Source organism: Panthera leo, chromosome F3 (genome assembly GCF_018350215.1).
Source record: "Panthera leo isolate Ple1 chromosome F3, P.leo_Ple1_pat1.1, whole genome shotgun sequence".
Taxonomy (NCBI): Eukaryota; Metazoa; Chordata; class Mammalia; order Carnivora; family Felidae; genus Panthera; species Panthera leo.
In genome coordinates, this window is record NC_056696.1 from 18181627 (window position 1) to 18201075 (window position 19449).

Genomic DNA, 19449 nt, shown 5'->3' on the forward strand with positions numbered 1-19449 from the left:
ATTTCAGTTGTTCAAAAGCCTCTCCAGACTCTCAGGACCAGGGTCTGCAGAGTTACCACACAATTGCTCTGAGATCGTGCACTCTTGACAAAAGCTGGGCTCCGCTGTCCACAGTGCCCTATTAGTCCCCTGAATTGCCTAAGTTGTTTTTCTGTAGTAGGTGGTTTTATATGCAAATGTTGCTGACTTCCAGAATGTAACATTTAATGGCCTTCAGCGGACCACAGACGCCATAAATATTTACTTCAGCTTGGGGATATTGTAGTTTGTCGAAGGAGGCATTATGACCCTGTGAAAAAGGAAACGTAACAAAGCCCAAGGATCAGCCCTGCATTGCCCTTTCGTTTCTGAGGCTGGCAGCAAGTCTATATATTGTGTGACCACAGATCCCTCTGGTAAGAAAACGTTTTCCAAGTTTTCCTGTAAAGGACTAGAGAAGATGGTAGAGGGAGCCTTGAAATCTTTGGGGGATTCTTTGCCATAAATATTGGGCTCCTTCACAAGTAAAAGCAAACAAAACTTTAGACTTGTCCACTAGAGGGACAGAAAACACAGAACACAGCTGGATCAGAGAGAGATACTTTGCAGATGATGGTACCAAAGTCAGGATAGTTGCAGAGTTGGAGACCCCAGGGATTAACGGGACAAATACAATATGCACTTATTTCTAACGCCTTTTACAAATCTATATAGTGGTTGACCGTCTTTACCAAATTTACTTTCCTTCTTTCCTGGAAGTAGAAGAATATTACAGGGTGAATGTTCCTTTTTAATTTCCCCCCATTTTCTACTCCTTTTATAACTGACTTTTTACTTCTAACTGAGCTCTTGGCAAAGGATATTGTGTATATATGATCATATTTAACTTTCTTGTAAATTATTTTTATTGGCTCTAGATCTTGAATTAATCCAATCCCACTAATCCCTAGGGTGCAAAGCAATACATCTATTTGTTTCAGTTTGGGTGCTTTTCCGGCATGGTATTCGTCTGCCACTGGCCGTCATCCTCCTTTTCTTCCAGAAGGCACATAGTCATCAATTCAAAGGTTTTTTTTTTTTTTTTTCAGGGAGCTCCACAAACACTCCAACCGGAGTACAGAATATAGTAACCTTTACTTGGCACTGCAGATCTCTCCCCTGTTGGGAGAATTAGGAGAGAAAGGAAGCCCTCCTTTCTTTAAAAAAAAAAAAAAAAAAAAAAAAAAAAGGCACCTGGCTCAGTTGGTATAGCATGTGACCCTTGATCTCAGGGTTGTGAGTTAAAGCTCCACATTGAGCATAGAGCTTATAAGAAAGACACACAGAAAAGAGAGAAGGAAGGAAGGAAGGAAGGAAGGAAGGAAGGAAGGAAGGAAGGAAGGGAAAGAGAGAGAGAGAAAGAAAGAAAGGAAAGAGAGAAAAAGAAAGAGAAAGAAAGAAAGAAAGAGAGAAAGAAAGAGAAGGAAGGAAGGAAAGAAAGAAAGAAAGAAAGAAAGAAAGAAAGAAAGAAAAAAAGAAAGGAAGGAAAGAGAGAGAGAAAGAAAGAAGGAAAGAAAGAAGGAAAGAAAGAAAGAAAGAAAGAAAGAAAGAAAGAAAGAAAAGAAAAAGTAAGCAAACCCTCCTGTTTCCCAGTAAGAGCACCTATCTGTGTGGCCATCACAGAGGAGAAAGAACAAGAGGGCGAACCAAAAATGCCAGTAACTTCTATCTGTTGTCAGCTGGAAAGGGGGAAATTTCTAAGGAAGCTGAGGAATAGGTAGCACTAATATCTACCAGAAAGGGCAAGGATAGATTAGCCTGAATAAAAGTTATTGACGTAGGGTTCACCAGCACCCCCTTCCAAGATTCCCTCAATCTGTCCATTTGAGTCGAGTGTCTCCTAGCTAGGAGTTTTGTCCTGTCAGGCTCTCCTGATTAACCTGTCTCTGTAATCTCCACACGCCCCAGAGTCCCTTCTCCAGTCCTTCCGGTGCCCTGGCACTTTGCAGTCATGACCTGTAGTTTTCTCCTCTTCCTTTGATACCTTCATAGGTTGGCCAGGGGAGGGACTGTTGGCTTTAGTAAAGGGTTCTACCTACGGGTGCCTGGGTGGCTCAGTCGGTTGAGCATCTACCCTTGATTTTGGCTCAGGTCACGATCCCAGGGTCACGGAATCGAGCCCCGTGTCAGGCTCTGTGCTGAGCGTGGAGCCTGCTTAGTATTCGCTCTTCTCTCTCTCTCTGCCCCTCCCCCTGCTCACACTCACTCTCTCTCAAATAAAAAAAAATTTTTTAAAGTTCTAACTAAACAGCCAACACAGCTCTTCAGTCTCTTCTTTCCTTCTTTGTCTTTCTCTAGATTATCTCCAAACTAAGTAGCTGTTGCTAGTGGGTGAGCAACAGCCTGTCCTTGCCATCCCACCACTCTTCCCAGCCTTCCCTTCATTTGGGGTTGGAGAGCGGGCAAGACGGCCGAGACAAAGGTTGTTAGGAGAGAGCTCCACCTAGATCTGCCCCAGGTCCACGCCAGTAAAATTTGAGTACGCTTCAGCAATCCGCTGATGGAAATTAACGGAGGACTCACCCAGGTTCTGCATTTGCCACGGCAACTTCCCTAGCTCACTTTTATTGGAAAGAGAGAGAGTCCTGCCACTCGCAACCCCTCTTGAGGGGTCTCTAACACGCTTAGCTCTGCCATGGTTGTAGGGAGTAGCGGACAGTCGACTCCTCTCCTCAACCGTCTCTCAGGCCACGACGGGCTGGTTCCACCAAAGTGAAATGTGCTGGTTGTGGAACTTCCCGCAGCAGCCCAGGTATGGGGATGTAAACTGAAAACAAGCTGCAAAGGATTTCTGCAGGCTTTGGTGGATCTTCCCAGAGTTCCCGTCGGGGGGAGAAAAACACTTTAGATGAATGGTATCAGCAGGGGAGAAAGGCACAGCACTCTGAATATTCCCTCTGTGCCTGAGGGACCTGGGTAGCCCCTCAGCATCATCAGCTCTGCTAGAGAGCCAGATAGGAAGGGCTGGTTTTCCTCACGTTAGGATGGGAACAAGGGAGGATGACGTAGCAGCTTGGTTTCTTTTCCCATGTTTGTACTTATCAGCCTAAGTCCCCTGTTGTTTGTCTGTTTCCCAGTAACTAATGCAGCCACTGTCCACCCTGCTGCCTGCCTATGGGCTCTCCATCCCATGGTCTCCATCATTGACCTTTATCGTCTCTGCCTTTCCAGCTGTGTGGCCTGTGCATGAAAAGGGACCCTTGGAGGTGGGATGTGGTCCAGGACATGAGGTGGACTCAGGGCTAGGCCAGCAGTCACAGAATTGAGGATTCTGGATGCAGAATTGTGCATCCTCAGACAGGGCAGGTAACGCATTATCAGCCAGAAAATTGTGCTCCTCTCGGGGAAACGCACCGAGGAAGAGAACCACCGTCTACAAGATCACATCCCGCTCTTCTCAGGAGTCAGTTTGACACGGGAGGGATAAACTGAGGCTGGAGGAGCAGAGAGAAGGGGACAGCAGAGAAAAGGAGGTTTCTGTGAAAGAGCAAATAACTTTAGTTCTCGAATTCCTGAGTTTTGAGATTGGCAAGAGGCCTGTTTAGCTCTTATGAAGACTTAGATGTATCTGAAAAGGACAGAGAAAGAAATTCTGAAAGAAAAAGAAGAAACCTTTCCTCTTGCTTCCGACAGGAAGAATTGGGCCTGTTAGTTTTAATTGGTATTTGCTCTTACGGTGCAAAGATTCCACCTGTTTTCCTCTCCCTCTAAATCAGTGAGTTAGGATCCGATTCTTAAATCCGAGAGGAGTGATTCCATCCAGACCCCTGCCTTCTGGCAGCTGAGTGTCCAAACCACTCAGGACCAGTGACCACCTCCGATGATCTCCCAGGATGGAGATGTCACACATCTCTGTTGGTGGCACCTTTCAGTGTTTTAGCAACCTGATAGGTTCAGAGTTCTTCCATTTGCTTATTTGAAGTTCTTCCTCCTATAAATTAATTATCAGATAAAGAATATAATTAATTCACCATCAGATCTAACTGTCTTAACAGGGTCAAGATGTGCACACATGCTCTTCCTTGAAGATCAGTCTCAGCTGTGTCATTGACCATCTTTTTGGTCAGTGCAACTAAACTACAATATGATTCAATATCTCTAGAATGCCACTCAAATCCCACATCCTCCACACAACCCATTTAACACTCCAATCTGCCCTTTAATAATGTTTTCATTATAACATCTGCAGCCATTAATTTAACCTTTCTTTTCTTTTAAAGATTTTATTTTATTCACTTCCTTTTTAAGTAGGCTTCATGCCCCATGTGGGGATCAAACTCACAACCCCGAGATCAAGAGTCACACACTCTGCCAAATGAGCCAGCCAGCTCCCCCAACCCCCAAATTAACCTCTCTGAATCTGTCTTCATCGTCTGTTTTAAAAATAATGTTTACTGCACAGGATTAGGACATTATATAAAAACTATTTCCACATGTGCACATCTTACCCCTAACACTCCACGAAGGGATCATGCTCTGTACTGTTTGATGGCTTGCATGATGCCAAGTAGTAAGAACTCGACCTGCTGGGGGTGAGGAAGGAGGATTCCACTGAGATTTTGGCTCCATCTAGGAAAAAAGCTTCCTGACAATTGGAACCAGCCAGTCAAGAATGTCCCAGGACCCAGTGAGCTCTCTCAAAAAGTAGAAGTATTTACGCAGAAACTACCAGAGAGCCTCGTGGTGCTGCTCTATGAGGCTAAGTCCTACACTGAGTAGGGCATTTCATTCACTGCCTGCTTTGCAGAGAGCTGGGGATTAGTCTTTTGACTCTGAGAAGAAGGAAGAAGTAATATACTGAGATTGAGGTCATGAGGCCCGGATTTCTTTTTTTTTTTTTTTTCCTTTTTTTAGATTTATTTATTTTGAGGGAAGCGGGGCAGAGGGTGAAAGCAAGAGAATCCCAAGCATTCTCCGTGCTGTCAGCACAGAGCTTGACACGGGGCTTGAACTCCGAACCATGAGATCGCGACCTGAGCCCAAATCAAAAGTCAGATGCTGAACAGACTGAACCACCCAGGTGCCCGAGGCCCAGGTTTCTGTCCAAATTCCTGGCCCTCCTTCTTCACCCCCGAGGAGAGGTGAAACTAATGTCAAAGTTGCCTGGAGAGTCCCAGACAATGGAGAAGCAAGAATGCACAGTTACATAAACAGCTGGTTTCACCAGACTGCTTATCCGCATACACCCAGGAGAAGCTGGGAAAGGGAGAAAGACACATTCCTCCTCTGTGCTGAAGATTTGTTACAATGCACTTAGACCACGAGAGGGTGGGCAGATGCTGGAAAATGAGAACACTTCCTGGGGGACCGAAACTGGAAAACCGTTTTGGCCTCCGCTTGTGGCTCTATGGATGTGACTGTTTTCCCTGATAACCATTCCCTTCTCTTAACTGCGGTCCCCATTCCTGGTCCACTCTGGCTGCCTGTGCAGGGCAAGAAGACTGTAAAGGCCCCAGTAGAGGTGATTCTGGTCTTCAGACTGTACTCTAATCTTCTCTAGGGAAAACGTGGTGGGCAAAGAGACATTTCATAAATTCCACGTTGGCTATCTTCCTAAGCTAGCTTTTCGTGGTAGCTGTGACGGTGGCCTTTGGCAGGTCAGCTCTCAGGCAGATGCCGTGTTCAGAGAGCACGAGGGGATAATGCCATTTTATGGACCCACTGAGCGTCCAAAACATCACGTCTAACCTTTCAACCTTTCATTCTTTGGTTGCTTGCAATTTTTAGATTTTTAGACTTCATTATTCTTCATAATGGAAAAAAAATGAAGAGGAGCAACTAAAATTTTAATATGCATATGCTAATGCTACCCTGTATTCATGGAGCCGCTTTTCAATCTCCAAGAGTGCCAGAGGCCTTTCCAGAAAAGATAGATCACTGAAACTGTACCGCAAAGCTTTGCAATTCAATAGCACGGGAACACCATACCCCAGTTCTATGAATAGCACGTTGCCTTTCCCGAGGGAACCACAGGGCCCATGAGAAGTCTCTCCTGGGATTGGCTGAACAGAATATGGGAAGTGGGAGTGAGGACTGACCAGAGTTTGGCCTTTAAATGTGAAAAATATTGAAAAAAATATAAAGTGCTTACTTACTGGGTTGGCTTTTAACAGTGGTTAACAGTGGAAAAAAACAATTTTCCATCTTTCCAAATTTAACCCCTCCAAATTAGCCAGAGTTCAGGCATTGACCATAAAATATGTATGAATATTTAAAGACTCAGTCATACCAAAAAAAAAAAAAAAAATCAGCTGGGTTCCAAGTCTTCATGTAAGCGCTCTGAACTTGAGAAGCCTTCTTTTATATTCAGAAAAGAAATTTCAATAGCTCAGGATGAAAGAACCAGAAAGGAAAGAAAGAGGAAGAAAAGCCAGCCTTGCAAAATAGCCTGTGCTTTCCCACACTCACTTAGCAGGCTATCATAAGCACAAACCTTTCAAGAGTATTTAGTGAAGGCCATCTCAACTCCAAACCTCGCCCGTCTCTGTGTTCAAGTGGTGTAGCATAGTAGAGATCTTCATACTCCACTCAAATAATAAAAGGTCTAAAACGTCTCACCGTTTACTGGGCTTTAGCAGAAAAGAGAGTCCCCTGGTTCTCTGAAAATGCACATACACTTCAACACTGCTTGTGTGCACGCCTGTGGAAACTGCCACACAACTCCACACAAAAAAGCTTTTGGTCATGGGTGTGCCCTCCAAAATGGCTTTCCACGTTCCTGTGCTAGAGACACAGCATTGTGGAAAGAGAACATCATTGCTGCAGAAGGACTTTTATCCACTAGACGGCAAGCTCAGGAGACATTGCATTTTTCATGCTTTTTCTTCTTTCCTGCCCCTGCTGTATGGTGAACACCCAGAATGGAGGTCAACGAACTACAGCCTGTAAGCCAAATCCAGCCCGTGGGCTTTTTTGCATGGCTCATATGCAATGAATAGTTTTTACATTTGCAAATGCCTGAAAAATAATGTTTTAAAAATACTGGGACACATGACAATGAACTGAAATCCAAATTTCAGTGTCCATTCACAAGTGTCATTGGAACCCAGGCACACTCATTTGTTTCCATTTTGTGAACATGTCTAGGGCAGCCTTTATATGCTACAGTGGCAGGGTTCAGTAGTTGTGACAGTTGTGACTATATGGCTCAAAAAGCCTAGAATACTCACTATCTGGCCCTTCACAGAAAGAGTCTGCTGCCCCTTAGCCTAGAAAATACTTCAAAATAGGCACTCAAGTTTTTGTTGAAAGAATAGAGCCACCATATACAAGTGGCTATATATACGATCTCCTCTTCTGAGCAACAGTCACACCCATTGGAGTGAATGGAGTTATTAGGCTGCTATCCCCCTGAAGCTCATGCAGAAAAGTTTCTAAGATAAAACGGTCCTTCGGGTCTCAAAAACTAAAGGTGAATCTTTAGGGTATTACTTGTATTTACCTTGGTTCTTTCTCTTGAAGTTGCTGAAGACTCTTTTTTTATGCGGTTCTTCGAAAAGGCTCCTAAACCTCTGATCACAGATTAGCTCTGATCACAGAGCTCCTAAACCTCTGATCACAGATTGTGTCACCATAGGACACAAGCAGTGCACACGGGCAAATCCCTGAAGTCACCTTCAGGGACATGGCAAACATTTTGCACAAAAATTGGCTCAAGTGAGGGCGCCTGGCTGGCTCAGTCAGTAGAGCACATGACTCTTGATCTTGGGGGTGTGAATTCCAGTGCCGCATGGGGTGTAAAGATTACTTAAAAATAAATACAATCTAAAAAAAAAAAAAAAAACTTGGTTAACCTGGACTGTTCTCACTTTGGGGAACTTTAACTTAGAATTCATGAGAATCCCCACCCAGGTCCAACCCAAGATCTCTTTCAGAACCTGGGTATTATAGGGAGTTTGCTTCTCAAACCGATCAAGGACAAATGGCTCCCAGAGAACCGAGGACAAAGTAAAACCATATACAAATGGAAAGATTTCTTGATTCTCATAGTGAGAAGCTGTGAAGATCCGAGGTGAAAGAAATGAATAATGACAGGCAGTCTGATATCTGAATAAGGACATATGTAATAAAATCTATTGACAGAGATGAGAGCATGATTCTTAGTAAGTAGGATTATTATTTCTTTTTAATGTAAGTTCCATGCCCAACGTGGGGCTTGACCTCACCATCCTGAGATCAGAGTCGCATGCTGTTCTGACTGAGCCGGCCAGGCGCCCCTCAGCTAGAATTTAGAGATAAATACGGAGTACGTAGAGGTTTCCTATCCTTGCAAAACTATACAATTTCTTAGTCAAAGTTGAGACTAACTCAAACGTCCTCTCAACTCCACGTGTGCCTCTTTTTTAAGTGACAGCCAGAACAGATCATTGCGTTATTCTCGGTGTCCTTCTTTGGCGTCAGCTGGCACTCCTGTCTTGTACTTTGTTTTGTAAATACTGAATCTATCCTCATGCTTTTTATTTTTGGTAAACTTTTTATTTTAGAACAGTGGTTTTTTTTTAGATTTACAGAAAAACTGCAAAGAAAACAAGAATTCTCATATATCCTACACTTATTTCCCTATTATTAACATCTCACATTAGCGTGGGACATTTGTTACAATAATCAAGCAATACTCATACATTAATACCATCTAAAGGCCATACTTTATTTCTTAGTTTTTATGTAATGCCCTTTTCTGTTTCACGATCCCATTCAGTCTGTCACATCACATTTCATCATGTCTCCTCAGCTCCTCATAGCGGGGACACTTCCTCACTTACCTTGTTTGAGGAGTACTGGTTATTTAGTGGGATGCCCCTCAACAGGATTTACCTAATATTTTTCTCATTTTGGCTGGGGTTGAGTTTGGGGAAGGAAAACCACAGAGTTAAAGTGCCATTTTCATTACAACTTATCAAGAGTACTATCAACATGATACAACTTTTTTAAAATTCTGCTTATTTATTTTTTTGAGAGAGCGCGCGAGTGGGGTAGGGGCACAGAGAGAATCCCAAGCAAGCTCCATGCTGTCAGCACAGAGCCTGAGTTGGGGCTTGAACTTAACGAAACATGAGATCATGACCTGAGCTGAAACCGAGTCTGACACTTAACTGACTGAGCCACCCAGGCGCCCCAACATGATATAACTTTTGATGTTGATCCTGATCACCTGGCTAAGGTAGTTTGTCAGGCTCTGCACTGTCAAATTACTTTTTTTCTCTTTCCGTACTGTACTCTTAACTATAGAGAACAAATGGTTGGTTACCAGAGGGGAGGGGGGATGGGTGAAATAGGTGAAGGGGACTGAAGAGTGCACTTGTCATGATGAGCACTGAGTAATGTGTAGAACTACTGAATCACTATACTGTACATCTGAGAAAAATATCACACTATATGCTAACTAGAAATTTAAAAACTTTAAAAAGAGACCTACTCGGGGTGCCTGGGCAGTTCAGTTGGGCAGGGGGGGCTTAGTCGGTTAAGTATCCGACTCTTGATTTTGGTCAGATCATGATCTCAGCGTCCTGAGATCAAGCCCCATGTTGGGCTCTGTGCTCCTAGTGTGGAGAATTCTTGAGATTCTCTCTCTCCCTCTCTCTCTGCCCCTCCACCACTTGCTCTCAAAATAAATAAACATTAAAAAAAAAAAAAACACACCTGTTTTCTCTGAAACCAAGTCAATCTGCACAGCTCATACTTCAGGAGTAAAAAATTATATCCCATTCCCTTAAGGGTGGAGTATCTATGCAATTTGGAATTCTGCAAGGGAAATTTCTCACTTCTCTCCATTTGTTTATTCAATAATTTATTCATAGCAGTAAGTACTCATATTTATATTTTAGGTTATAATCTTATTTTATTGCTCAAATTGTCCTAGCTTTGGTCACTAGTTGGATCAGTTTCTTTGAATCCCCTGGTCTATAATGTTCCTTTGCTGCTTATAGCTGAACTTAGTTGCTCTTCAGAATTCAGCTGACTTCCTCCAGGAAAAAAACTCCTGATACCTGCCCCTACTTCCAGCCCTTAGTCTCCCACCACTCAGGTTATATGTTGTTCCTACATACACCTAAATTTATATCTAAAATTTACATCTGCTATGGTACTCCTACACTACTCTCTCTCCCACTGGATAATCAGCTTTTTGAGGGTAGGGATATTTTATTTTATATGCCTAGTATGTAGTACATAGTGCCTCACACAAAGCAGGATCTCAACAAACACTTCTAGAACAATCACTATGGTTTTCTCTTTAGTCCAAAACTATACGCGCATCTCATATAAACCAGAAGCCACAGAGGAACTGGAAACTAACCACTCTGGGAAGAACTACAAGGTGTTACTGCTGTGTTTAATGTCAGTCATATAATACAATAGGCTCCAGATCTAAGTTAACAGTTTCTCATGTCTCATTTCTGAATAAGCAGACTTTTCCTATAAACCCCGGTTACCTTTGAGGAATTACATTAAGAGCAATGGCCAATGACCTTTATATTTAGAGCCAAGGCTAGGTACCTTCTAGTTCTGAGATTAGAGAAGTGGTGTTCCCAAAACAGCACACGGGCGTTTTAGCCATGAGGTTCCCAAGAGCCACAACCTGTGGTTGATTGCATAACCACTAAAGAAATCTATTTGCTGAGTTGTATTCTTTGTTGCCACAATTATGAGAAAGTGACTTTAAAAATTAATCAAGAATCTTCTGAGATACAGGAATTAAGACTGTGGTAAACGCCATCTAGCTGAAATAGATTGTTAGGTTGGATCATGCTACGACCCAGAGGAAGCCACCAGTAACTCTTGACTGATCAGATCACCTCCCTAACTGTACTCTAGCTCCCGTCTGTCCACTCACCATAAAGGAAATCATGTCATTCCACTTAACCGCCCCCGCCACCCCACCCCCCTCCTTTAACTGCTTCTACAACAAAATTCAAATTCCTAACCATGCCCTAGAAGGCTCCACATACCTACTGGTTTCTTCTACAGCTCTGCAGACTCCTCCTGAGGCTCATCTCTTCCTTGCTTAATGGTCCAGCTGTGCTCATCTTGCTGAAGTCATGGTTCAGTACCAGAAATTTTTTGATGCCTAGTAGCTCAATTGTTTACAAGAATTTTACAACGTTCTTCAATCTTTAATGTTTCTTAAGTATGAGTTGTGTGCCTGAAAATAAAATGAACTATGTCTGAGAAACCCCTACAAATCCACTGAAATATAGATTGAAACATGGAGACCCATATTTCTCTTGAGTTAGAAGTTCTTTTGGTGTTAAAAAAAGCTTTTATTATGTTATTTTTCCAAGAAATAGTGCTATAGTTTGACGTTGACATTAAAGTTAGTCTAACTCAAATTTAAAAATGGTTTCTCCCTACTAACAAAAAAAAGTTAAAACACAAATTTAAATAAAGCACTGCCTTTTAAAAATAATAATTTATTTAAAAATTCAGTCCCTTGATAACTAATAAAGGTTGCATCCTTCCAAACATATGGAAATTAACATGACCTTACAATGTTGACAGCTTGAAATAAAACATAAAAAGTCAGACCAAATTAAAAACCATAATCTTTTATTTAAATGCATTCAAAGGGGCATTAATTCTTTGCTTCCCAATCTGATTTTCTGGACATATCTTTAAGTGAAGAATCTACCTTTGAATATTCTTTCTACATCTTTGCAAAAGATCATTCATTAATCTTAGAAAGGTTGCCTAACATTGTTCTGGTTGACAGGTGTTAATTTTTCAATGATAGTGACCTTTGCTCTCAAAATTGAGTCCAAAAGCTTATCAGGTGCTTAATTCCCCCAAATTAGTAAGATATAATTGTCTTGAAGTTCTGAAAACTGAAAATTTTCACCTAAGTTTGAGGCAAACTTATTTGGTGGTAGAAACTGTACTGAATAGACATAAGACTATTTTTAGTGTCAGTTAATCTCATATAATGTGAACATTCATACATTTTGCTACAGAAATATTAATGTGTTTGATAATAGAGTATTGCTCCAGACTTTGTTGGATAGTGTCATGTAATATATAGTATATGTAGACTACTGACTTTTCTAAAATTCAAAAAGTTCTAACTTCCACAATGCATTTGACCGGAAGGATTCAAAATAATGAAATGTGGACCCAACAATTTTGAGTACAAAGATACAGTGAGATATTCTGATTACCCTTATCATTCATATATTTATTCATATGAAGCTTCTCCAAGTGTCTATTTTTATAAACTTTGTGTGGGGTATGAATTCTGTTTATATCTTTTTCTAAAAATTGTTCACACTTTTAAAGTAGCTCAAACAGAAAAGTTCACATTACTTTTGCTTGACCTGCTATTCAAACTACTAACTTCTTCCTTTTTACAAATTGAAAACAGCATGAAATTAACTAGATGGTCTCAGATATTCTATGGCTTGGAAATTTGGGTAATAGGGCTTCAAATTCTTCCCCTGCTAGGTCTGTGGCTGCTTTCCTGCTACAATGGCAGAGTTGCGCGATTATGACAGAGACGACGTGATCTGCAAAGCCTAAAATATTTCCTACCTGGCCCCCTTTACAGTAAGTTTGCTGACCCCCTGCTCAAAGTCACTGCTCAGTCAAGGATGGTACTAACACCTAAGACTATGACTATCTGATAGCTATGATTTTACAATTAAGTTGGTTTTTCTGCATTTAGGGCTTATGGTATGGTAACATTTCAAAGGCAAAGACAGAAGTAGCTGCCATAGATGGACACCCCCTTTCTGGTTTTTTTTTTTTTAATTAATTTATTTACTTAAGTAATCTCTGCACCCAGTGTGGAACTCAAACTCAAGACCCCGAGATCAAGAGTCACATGCTCTACTGACTGAGCCTGCCAGATGCCCCATTCCCTTTCTATCTGAATGTAGTCTCAACCAGTCAAAATTTGGATTCTTGGCCAGATCTAGAGAGACTGAAGTATGGTACTTGCTGATGATATAAATCCGGTCAGAGAACAAGGAAAGGAATTCATAAGGTAAAGTTATTAATCTTCCCACCTACTATACACATTAAATTCACTGGAAAGAATCCATATACTTTCCATTTATGTTGATATGCAGAATTCCTGAAAGGCTGAGAAATATGGACCTTACAAATTATTCACTGGTACATTATTCTATACTTCATGTGTGTTACTTGAAAAGATGATCTCTTCCCGTCTTTGACAAAGACTTTCCCAGCTCAACTGTGGCTCAATAAACTTTTATTATTTTTTGTTATTTATTTTTATTCAAAAGAATTTGTTTCCCTATCACAAAAATTAGATAACCACACCACCAACAGCAGCAAAGTCCATAGAGTTACATTGATGGTGGAGAGTTCACTGGGTATTCCCAATGTCCCAAATGGCATGAAGGAGAAAAAAATAGGAAAAGAAAAAATATTCAAAACAAATCCAAAACCCATGATGACTTTGGGGAGAGACATCACATGGCAGTTTCTGTCTTCTTTCATTGTCAGCTGCAGATGTATTTCAGCAGGATCAAATACAATTTAACTTGAGTAAACCCTTCATACCAACTCCAGCACCTAATTGGAGGAAAAAAGGATCAGTTTGATAAAATAATTTTAAAATACGTTAACAGTATAAAGAATCTTTACTGTATTATAAATGGAGAACCAAATCAAGACAACTTTTCCCAACTGCTAAAAATGCTAAGGAATGTGAAGGGATGAGACATTGATCCTTTCTTCCTCTCAGTTCAACAGGAACTCTTTCAGATTAGCCATATCTGCAATCAACTAGGGAGCCTTCCAAGTGAACTACATAAAACATACAGATAAATGAACTGGCTCCTGCACAGCATGGATGTAATGTTTTTGAAATTTATGTTGGTATCTTTCCACATTCTTAAGAAACTTTTAAATACCGCTTCTAAGGATTTTCATCTATTTCTCTCTTCTACTGACTCACAGTTTACAGTGATCAAGGTATACAGAACCTAAAATCTTGCCTTTTCCCATTGCTTCATTCATTTTCTAGTCAATCAGTGATGTCAAGATATTGTGTTAGTTATTCAAGTCCTATCTTATCGTACAAGAAAGCTGTGTTACTGCTAAAACTGAAAATAATAAGCAGCAGCAGCAGCAGCAATGATCAGTTTTAAAAACAGCTGAAGAAACGTCTAAGAAGGGGCAATTATAAGCCACGGTCAAAAAGATTACGTTAGATGGAGAATGCAGTTCTAGGTGGCAAAGAATTAAAGGAATAACTCTCCCTTCCTGCTGTGCGAAGGCTTAACTTACACCTGTGTTTCCATGATGCTTTTTGTCTTTATATTTTTGGCAAGCAGGCTATTTAACGAGAGGTTAATGCTCTTGAACAAAATCTGAGATTTGTCACCGAGATTCTCTAAGTACATGTGTAGCTTTGAGCTTTCTGCAGATACGTTAGCAATCGCAATTGCCTCAAAGGCCAAACTGGTTGAAGACTAAGGTGCAGCTTTTTCGATCCATACCTTGCCATGAGAGTAACATAAGGAGCAACTGAGAGACTACGGAGAACCACTTAAAACAGAGATTCCAAGACCTTTTACCATCTTGTTTGAGATTCCAGAACATAACACTGATCAGTTCAAAACCTTGGCTTTCATTTAAGTTGTCCATGGCTCTCTGGTGAGGCTTTCCAAATAGAGAAACTAGCTGTGTAAGGAGTGCACCACGCAAATTAGAATGCGCAGCTAACAGTGCAGTTCTGAGTCTGCTCAGTTCACCTCCACAGGACAATGTGTGAGGCTTGGATTGGCTCTCTTGGTGGCCAGGTCATTCTGCACTCAGGAGGAGTGGGAGGAAGCCACGGCAGAATGAAGGCTAAGTGGCAGAAGGAACCTATACCTGTTATTTTTAAAAGATCACTTCCTGAGATTTCTAGATCAGCAGAGAATATGTAGAAAGCACTGGCAGCCATAGAATTAGTGCTAATCAAACCCATGTACGAAAACCCTCTTCGAAACTGGTGTTTTGTTTAACAAGTTCACTGTTTAGCTCAGGATTCACTGATCTGGCGTGTCATGCCCGCATGCCAAGTATCAAATAGTATAATCAGAGAACATTGCTTCCTTGAGCTCCTAACTACAAAGAAAAGCATGTGGAAAGCTATGTATACCTTTGTGACTGAGACTGTGTGCCAAGAGACATTTAAATTTCCAAATCACACTAATGAAATGATCACACGATTACTTTTCAGTGTTCCACTGAAATACCTTTTCTTCCCTTCGCGACTGAGGACAACCCTACTTGTCAGGGAAGAAAAGGAAGACAAACATGAGGAAGAGAAGACTAAAATGTGACCAGATTTTTAAACCTGGTGAAAGTCTCAGCGTCCCTTGCTGTATCTTGGACTTATAGCTGTACCTGCATAATAGAAACAACGGTGCATGGCCCACAGTGAATACTTAATAGTGTTCATCTGTTTTTCACTGTGACCAGCTATCAATCCATTCAGCATTCATATAACCTCTAACAAGTCTTTTTTTTTTTTTTTAATATATATATTTTTAACGTTTATTCACTTTTTGAGAGACAGAGACAGAGTGCGAGCAGGGCAGAGGCAGAGAGAGGGAGACACAGAATCCAAAGCAGGCTCCAGGCTCTGAGCTGTCAGCACAGAGCCTGAAGCAGGGCCCAAACTCACGAACCGTGAGATCATGACCCGAGCCAAAGTCAGCCGCTTAACTGACTGAACCACCCAGGCGCCCCTAACAAGTCTTTTCCATAGTTGCAAGCTACCTATTCCTTTGCCTTTCAACCAAAGCCATTTCAAACAAAGCCAGACCCATGACTTGGGATGACCTCTAAGGCTTAGTACAACTCCATATTTCTGTGTTATAGTTGTAGTCTGTTAGTCTAAGAATGGATCTGAGTTTGAAATAAAGATGTATAAGGCAGCTTACCTTAATTGTACCCTGACTGTTAGCAGCAATCAGCACATTGGACTCCTAGAAAAGAAAAAGAACTTTTAGAGTACAGAGAAGGATTTCCTAGAGGGCAGTACAAGAGAGTAATTTCCTCTTCATCTTTCTTTCTTCACTTCCCCTTAGGACACCAATAGAATCTGAAGTGAATAACCAACTTTAACATGTTTTAACTATGAATTTTAAACACAAAATCCCATCTTTTAAGGATTAAGTTTGAATAAAAAAATAAAATTGGAAGCAGAGTAGGAAACTTTCAAATGTAAAGAAAACAAAGAGAAAAATAGATTGCACTGGAAGAGAGGCCAAGAGAAACAAAGACTGAAATACAACAAAAAATGATAATAATTTGAGAAAAACAAAGTGCATAATCCTTTCCATGGAAAACTCTCCTTTCACATAGAATACCAGTAATTGATGTAAATGCTGGTCAACATCTCTGGCAGAAATTTCTATGGAGGGTTATTTCATATCAGGAAAACAGCAAAAAAAGGTGAATATTCATCTGTCAGAAGAAAGGCCATCTTCCCTTTTAATTCTTCAATCATTCAGTAGATGCATTTTTTAAAATTTTTTTAAGTTTTATTTATTTTGAGAGAGAGAGAACAAGTGGGGGAGGGGCAGAGAGAGAAGGAGCTAGAATCCCAAGCAGGCTCTGAGCCATCAGCACAGAGCCCAATGTGGGGCTTGAACTCACGAACTGTGAGGTCATGACCTGAGCCGAAACCAAGAGTCAGATGCTTAACCAACTGAGCCACCCAGGTGCCCCAGTACATGCATTTTTAATAACTTTGGTGATTACTTTAGTAGAATTTATGTGGCAATGTATTTTTTTATATTGTAAGTCTTAGGAGAGAAAAAACATTTCTCTGAAGGTAGAAAGAGTAGGAAAAGGAATGGACAAGACTGAGTTTACTAGAGAGAATCTCATTAAGTAAGAAGAGTTGGGACATGCCTCCTACTGGAAACAGAGAGTTTAGTAGGGCTCTAGAACTTGGAAGTGTATAGAAGTCTTTTTGCTTTTCAGAGTAGGCTGCTAAAAGGAGGTAAACAGACTCAAAACTGGCACAGAGGCCACATGGCTAATGGAAAGACCAAGTCCAAATAATATCTATGAGAAACAAATAAAGTGGTCAAACCTCAATGAAAGACAGGCTCTGCCAGATATCCTACAGGCTTCATGACAAAGTGACAAAGAGAAGAAAGAAATTGATTTGTATGCTGGGAACGTTACTTTAGCCAATAGGAGTTAAACTTTAGTTTCTTTGACAGATGAAATCTGTGCTCTATAAACTTACACATTTCTATTTTTTAACTTTTGCTTTGATTCCAGGTAAAGCTACTCTTGAAAAATGCTCGTCTTGTTGCTACTGGTGTAAGAGAAAATAAATTCTTCCACTATGCCCAAAATTTTGGGGATCAGAATATTCCTTGGATGGAACAGCCATCAACAGTCATAGCTGTATGAAGAAGTGATAAAGACATGTTTTCTCTGGGGTTTAGCATGGGAAATGCTGATGATAGGGTTCAGGGCACACAACCCCAAAATATGGCACCTTGTCATATCTCAATATTTTAAGCTGAAAGAGTTTGAGAAAACAGCAGAAGCAGGAAAGTCTCTTTGGTCTCCCACTCACTTCACCCCTCTTTCCTGAAACAAGTCATAAAACCCTCATGTGAGAGGCCCTCCCTGTACCCAGAGTAAAGAAGCATCCCTATCTCCAAAGACAAAGGGAGACCCAAAGGGAATATGAACAAACAGGACTTGCCAAGTTTCCCCCAATTTTCAACAATTACGTCATACTCATTAACCTATCCACATCTCTCACCACTACCTACTCTTTACCACACCTAGCATAAAATACCCAGGTCTGTTTATCTGGGTCTTCATTTCCTTATGAAGCCTTCCACATCATGTAAAACTTCTATTAGATTAATTTGTATGGTTTTCTCCTATTAATCTCTCTTGTCTAGTTTTTAGACCTAGCCAGGGACCCTATCTAAGTGGGTTAAACTTTTTCCTCCCCTATACTGATATTTTCCTAGCTGAGGTTTTCCCCTTAAATCAGCACATGTATTTTTAAAAATAGTTAACACAAGTAATATAGTATTCACTATTAAGTTAGTTTCAGTATTTACTTTGGGGAATTATGGGTTACTTCTGGGACTCAATGAGTATAGAATTAATACTTCCATATGGGGGTAGGGTGACAGGGCAGAATAAACATTTGGGATTTGGGATTTATTTACTCTTTTAGTGACTGGAATTAAGAAAGTGGTTGGAATGAGTTTGGGGTGTCCTTAGTTAATATCAGAACTCTCTCTGTGCTGGTCAAGAGGCAGAATTTCTATGCCTACCTCAGAAAACAAAAGAAGCACTGTGTGGGATCGTGCAGATTTCTTTCTAGCAAGAATTTTAAACAAGCTATGTGATATCACAACTGCCACTAATGGACCCAGAAATGCTTGTTCTGTGAACACCTTCCAGAAATGAAGCTACAAATAGCACTGATCAATCTAATCTCTGCTTGAGGAAAAGACTCCAGTCTCTAAGAAAGCAACTGTCACCCATTCATTTGATGTTGCAGTCACCAAGAACTGCTCCCTCTGCTATGGGAACACACAATGTCAGGATGATGAAAAATTTATAGCCCAAAGCTCTCCTCTCTTTCTGCCATTTTGGTTCTAGTCACCTCTGATATATATGTATACATTTATGTATTTATGTACTTATATATTCATATTTATGTATGTATGTGTGTGTGTATGTATGTATGTATGTAGGCTACATACCCAGTGTGGAGCCCAATGTTGGGCTTGAAGTCACAACCCTGAGATCAAGACCAGAGCTGAGATCAAGTCAGACACACAACCAACTGAGCCACTCAGGTGCCCCTAGTCACCTTTAACACAAAGGATGAAGGCAGAGAAACCTGGTGGAGATAAGGACTCACTCTGGGGGAAGGGTGGGGGTTGGGGAGAGATGTACTTCTACCAGTTACAGACATTATAAATTATATAATTCAAACTTCTAATTTTTGGTGGAAGGAAAGCTTGGAAAAGCATGGTATGTTATCATACAGTTTGAAAAACTGAGCTTAACATTAAGAGAATATAATCTAGTCAGATCATCACATAAGAGGAGTTTGAAGTCTATACACTTACTACACTAAACTGAAGAAAGAAGTTATCTAATAACTATCCAAAATGAATAAACAATGTTGATTGTAACCTCAGGACTATCATGGCATTAATAGATGTTGCCATATTAAATGCTACCAGAGGGTTAACTCTAACATCTTTTCCTGTGGAAACAGATAAACATCTCATTTACAAATAAGCCAACATAGGTGCCCAGTTGGAACCACCTTTGGGACTAACATATAGGTGAAAGGGTGTCCTAAGACCTCTTAGAAGCACTGAAAACTATTCAAATTAACAAACAATGAAAGAAAAATAACAGCTTTACATCTCAGTATGCCCCTCCCTCCGAAGACCAGGAACTTTTAAAGGGATTTAG

General features: G+C 40.8%; 1 protein-coding gene across 7 annotated transcripts in view; it reads right to left on the reverse strand.

Moving 5' to 3' along the window:
• Nucleotides 1-9930: 9930 nt before the first annotated feature.
• COP1 (COP1 E3 ubiquitin ligase) overlaps nt 9931-19449 on the reverse strand; it is a 261318-nt gene continuing 251799 nt past the window's right edge. For all 7 annotated transcript variants that reach the window (XR_006199155.1, XM_042926464.1, XM_042926463.1 and 4 more), the window contains 2 exons: nt 15909-15953; nt 9931-13545 (listed from right to left, as the gene is read on the reverse strand). Coding sequence is in view for 6 of the 7 variants with exons in the window: in XM_042926464.1 (XP_042782398.1) it covers nt 13528-13545; nt 15909-15953 (63 nt within the window). In the remaining variant the exon portion in view is untranslated. The remainder of the gene's footprint in view (nt 13546-15908; nt 15954-19449) is intronic.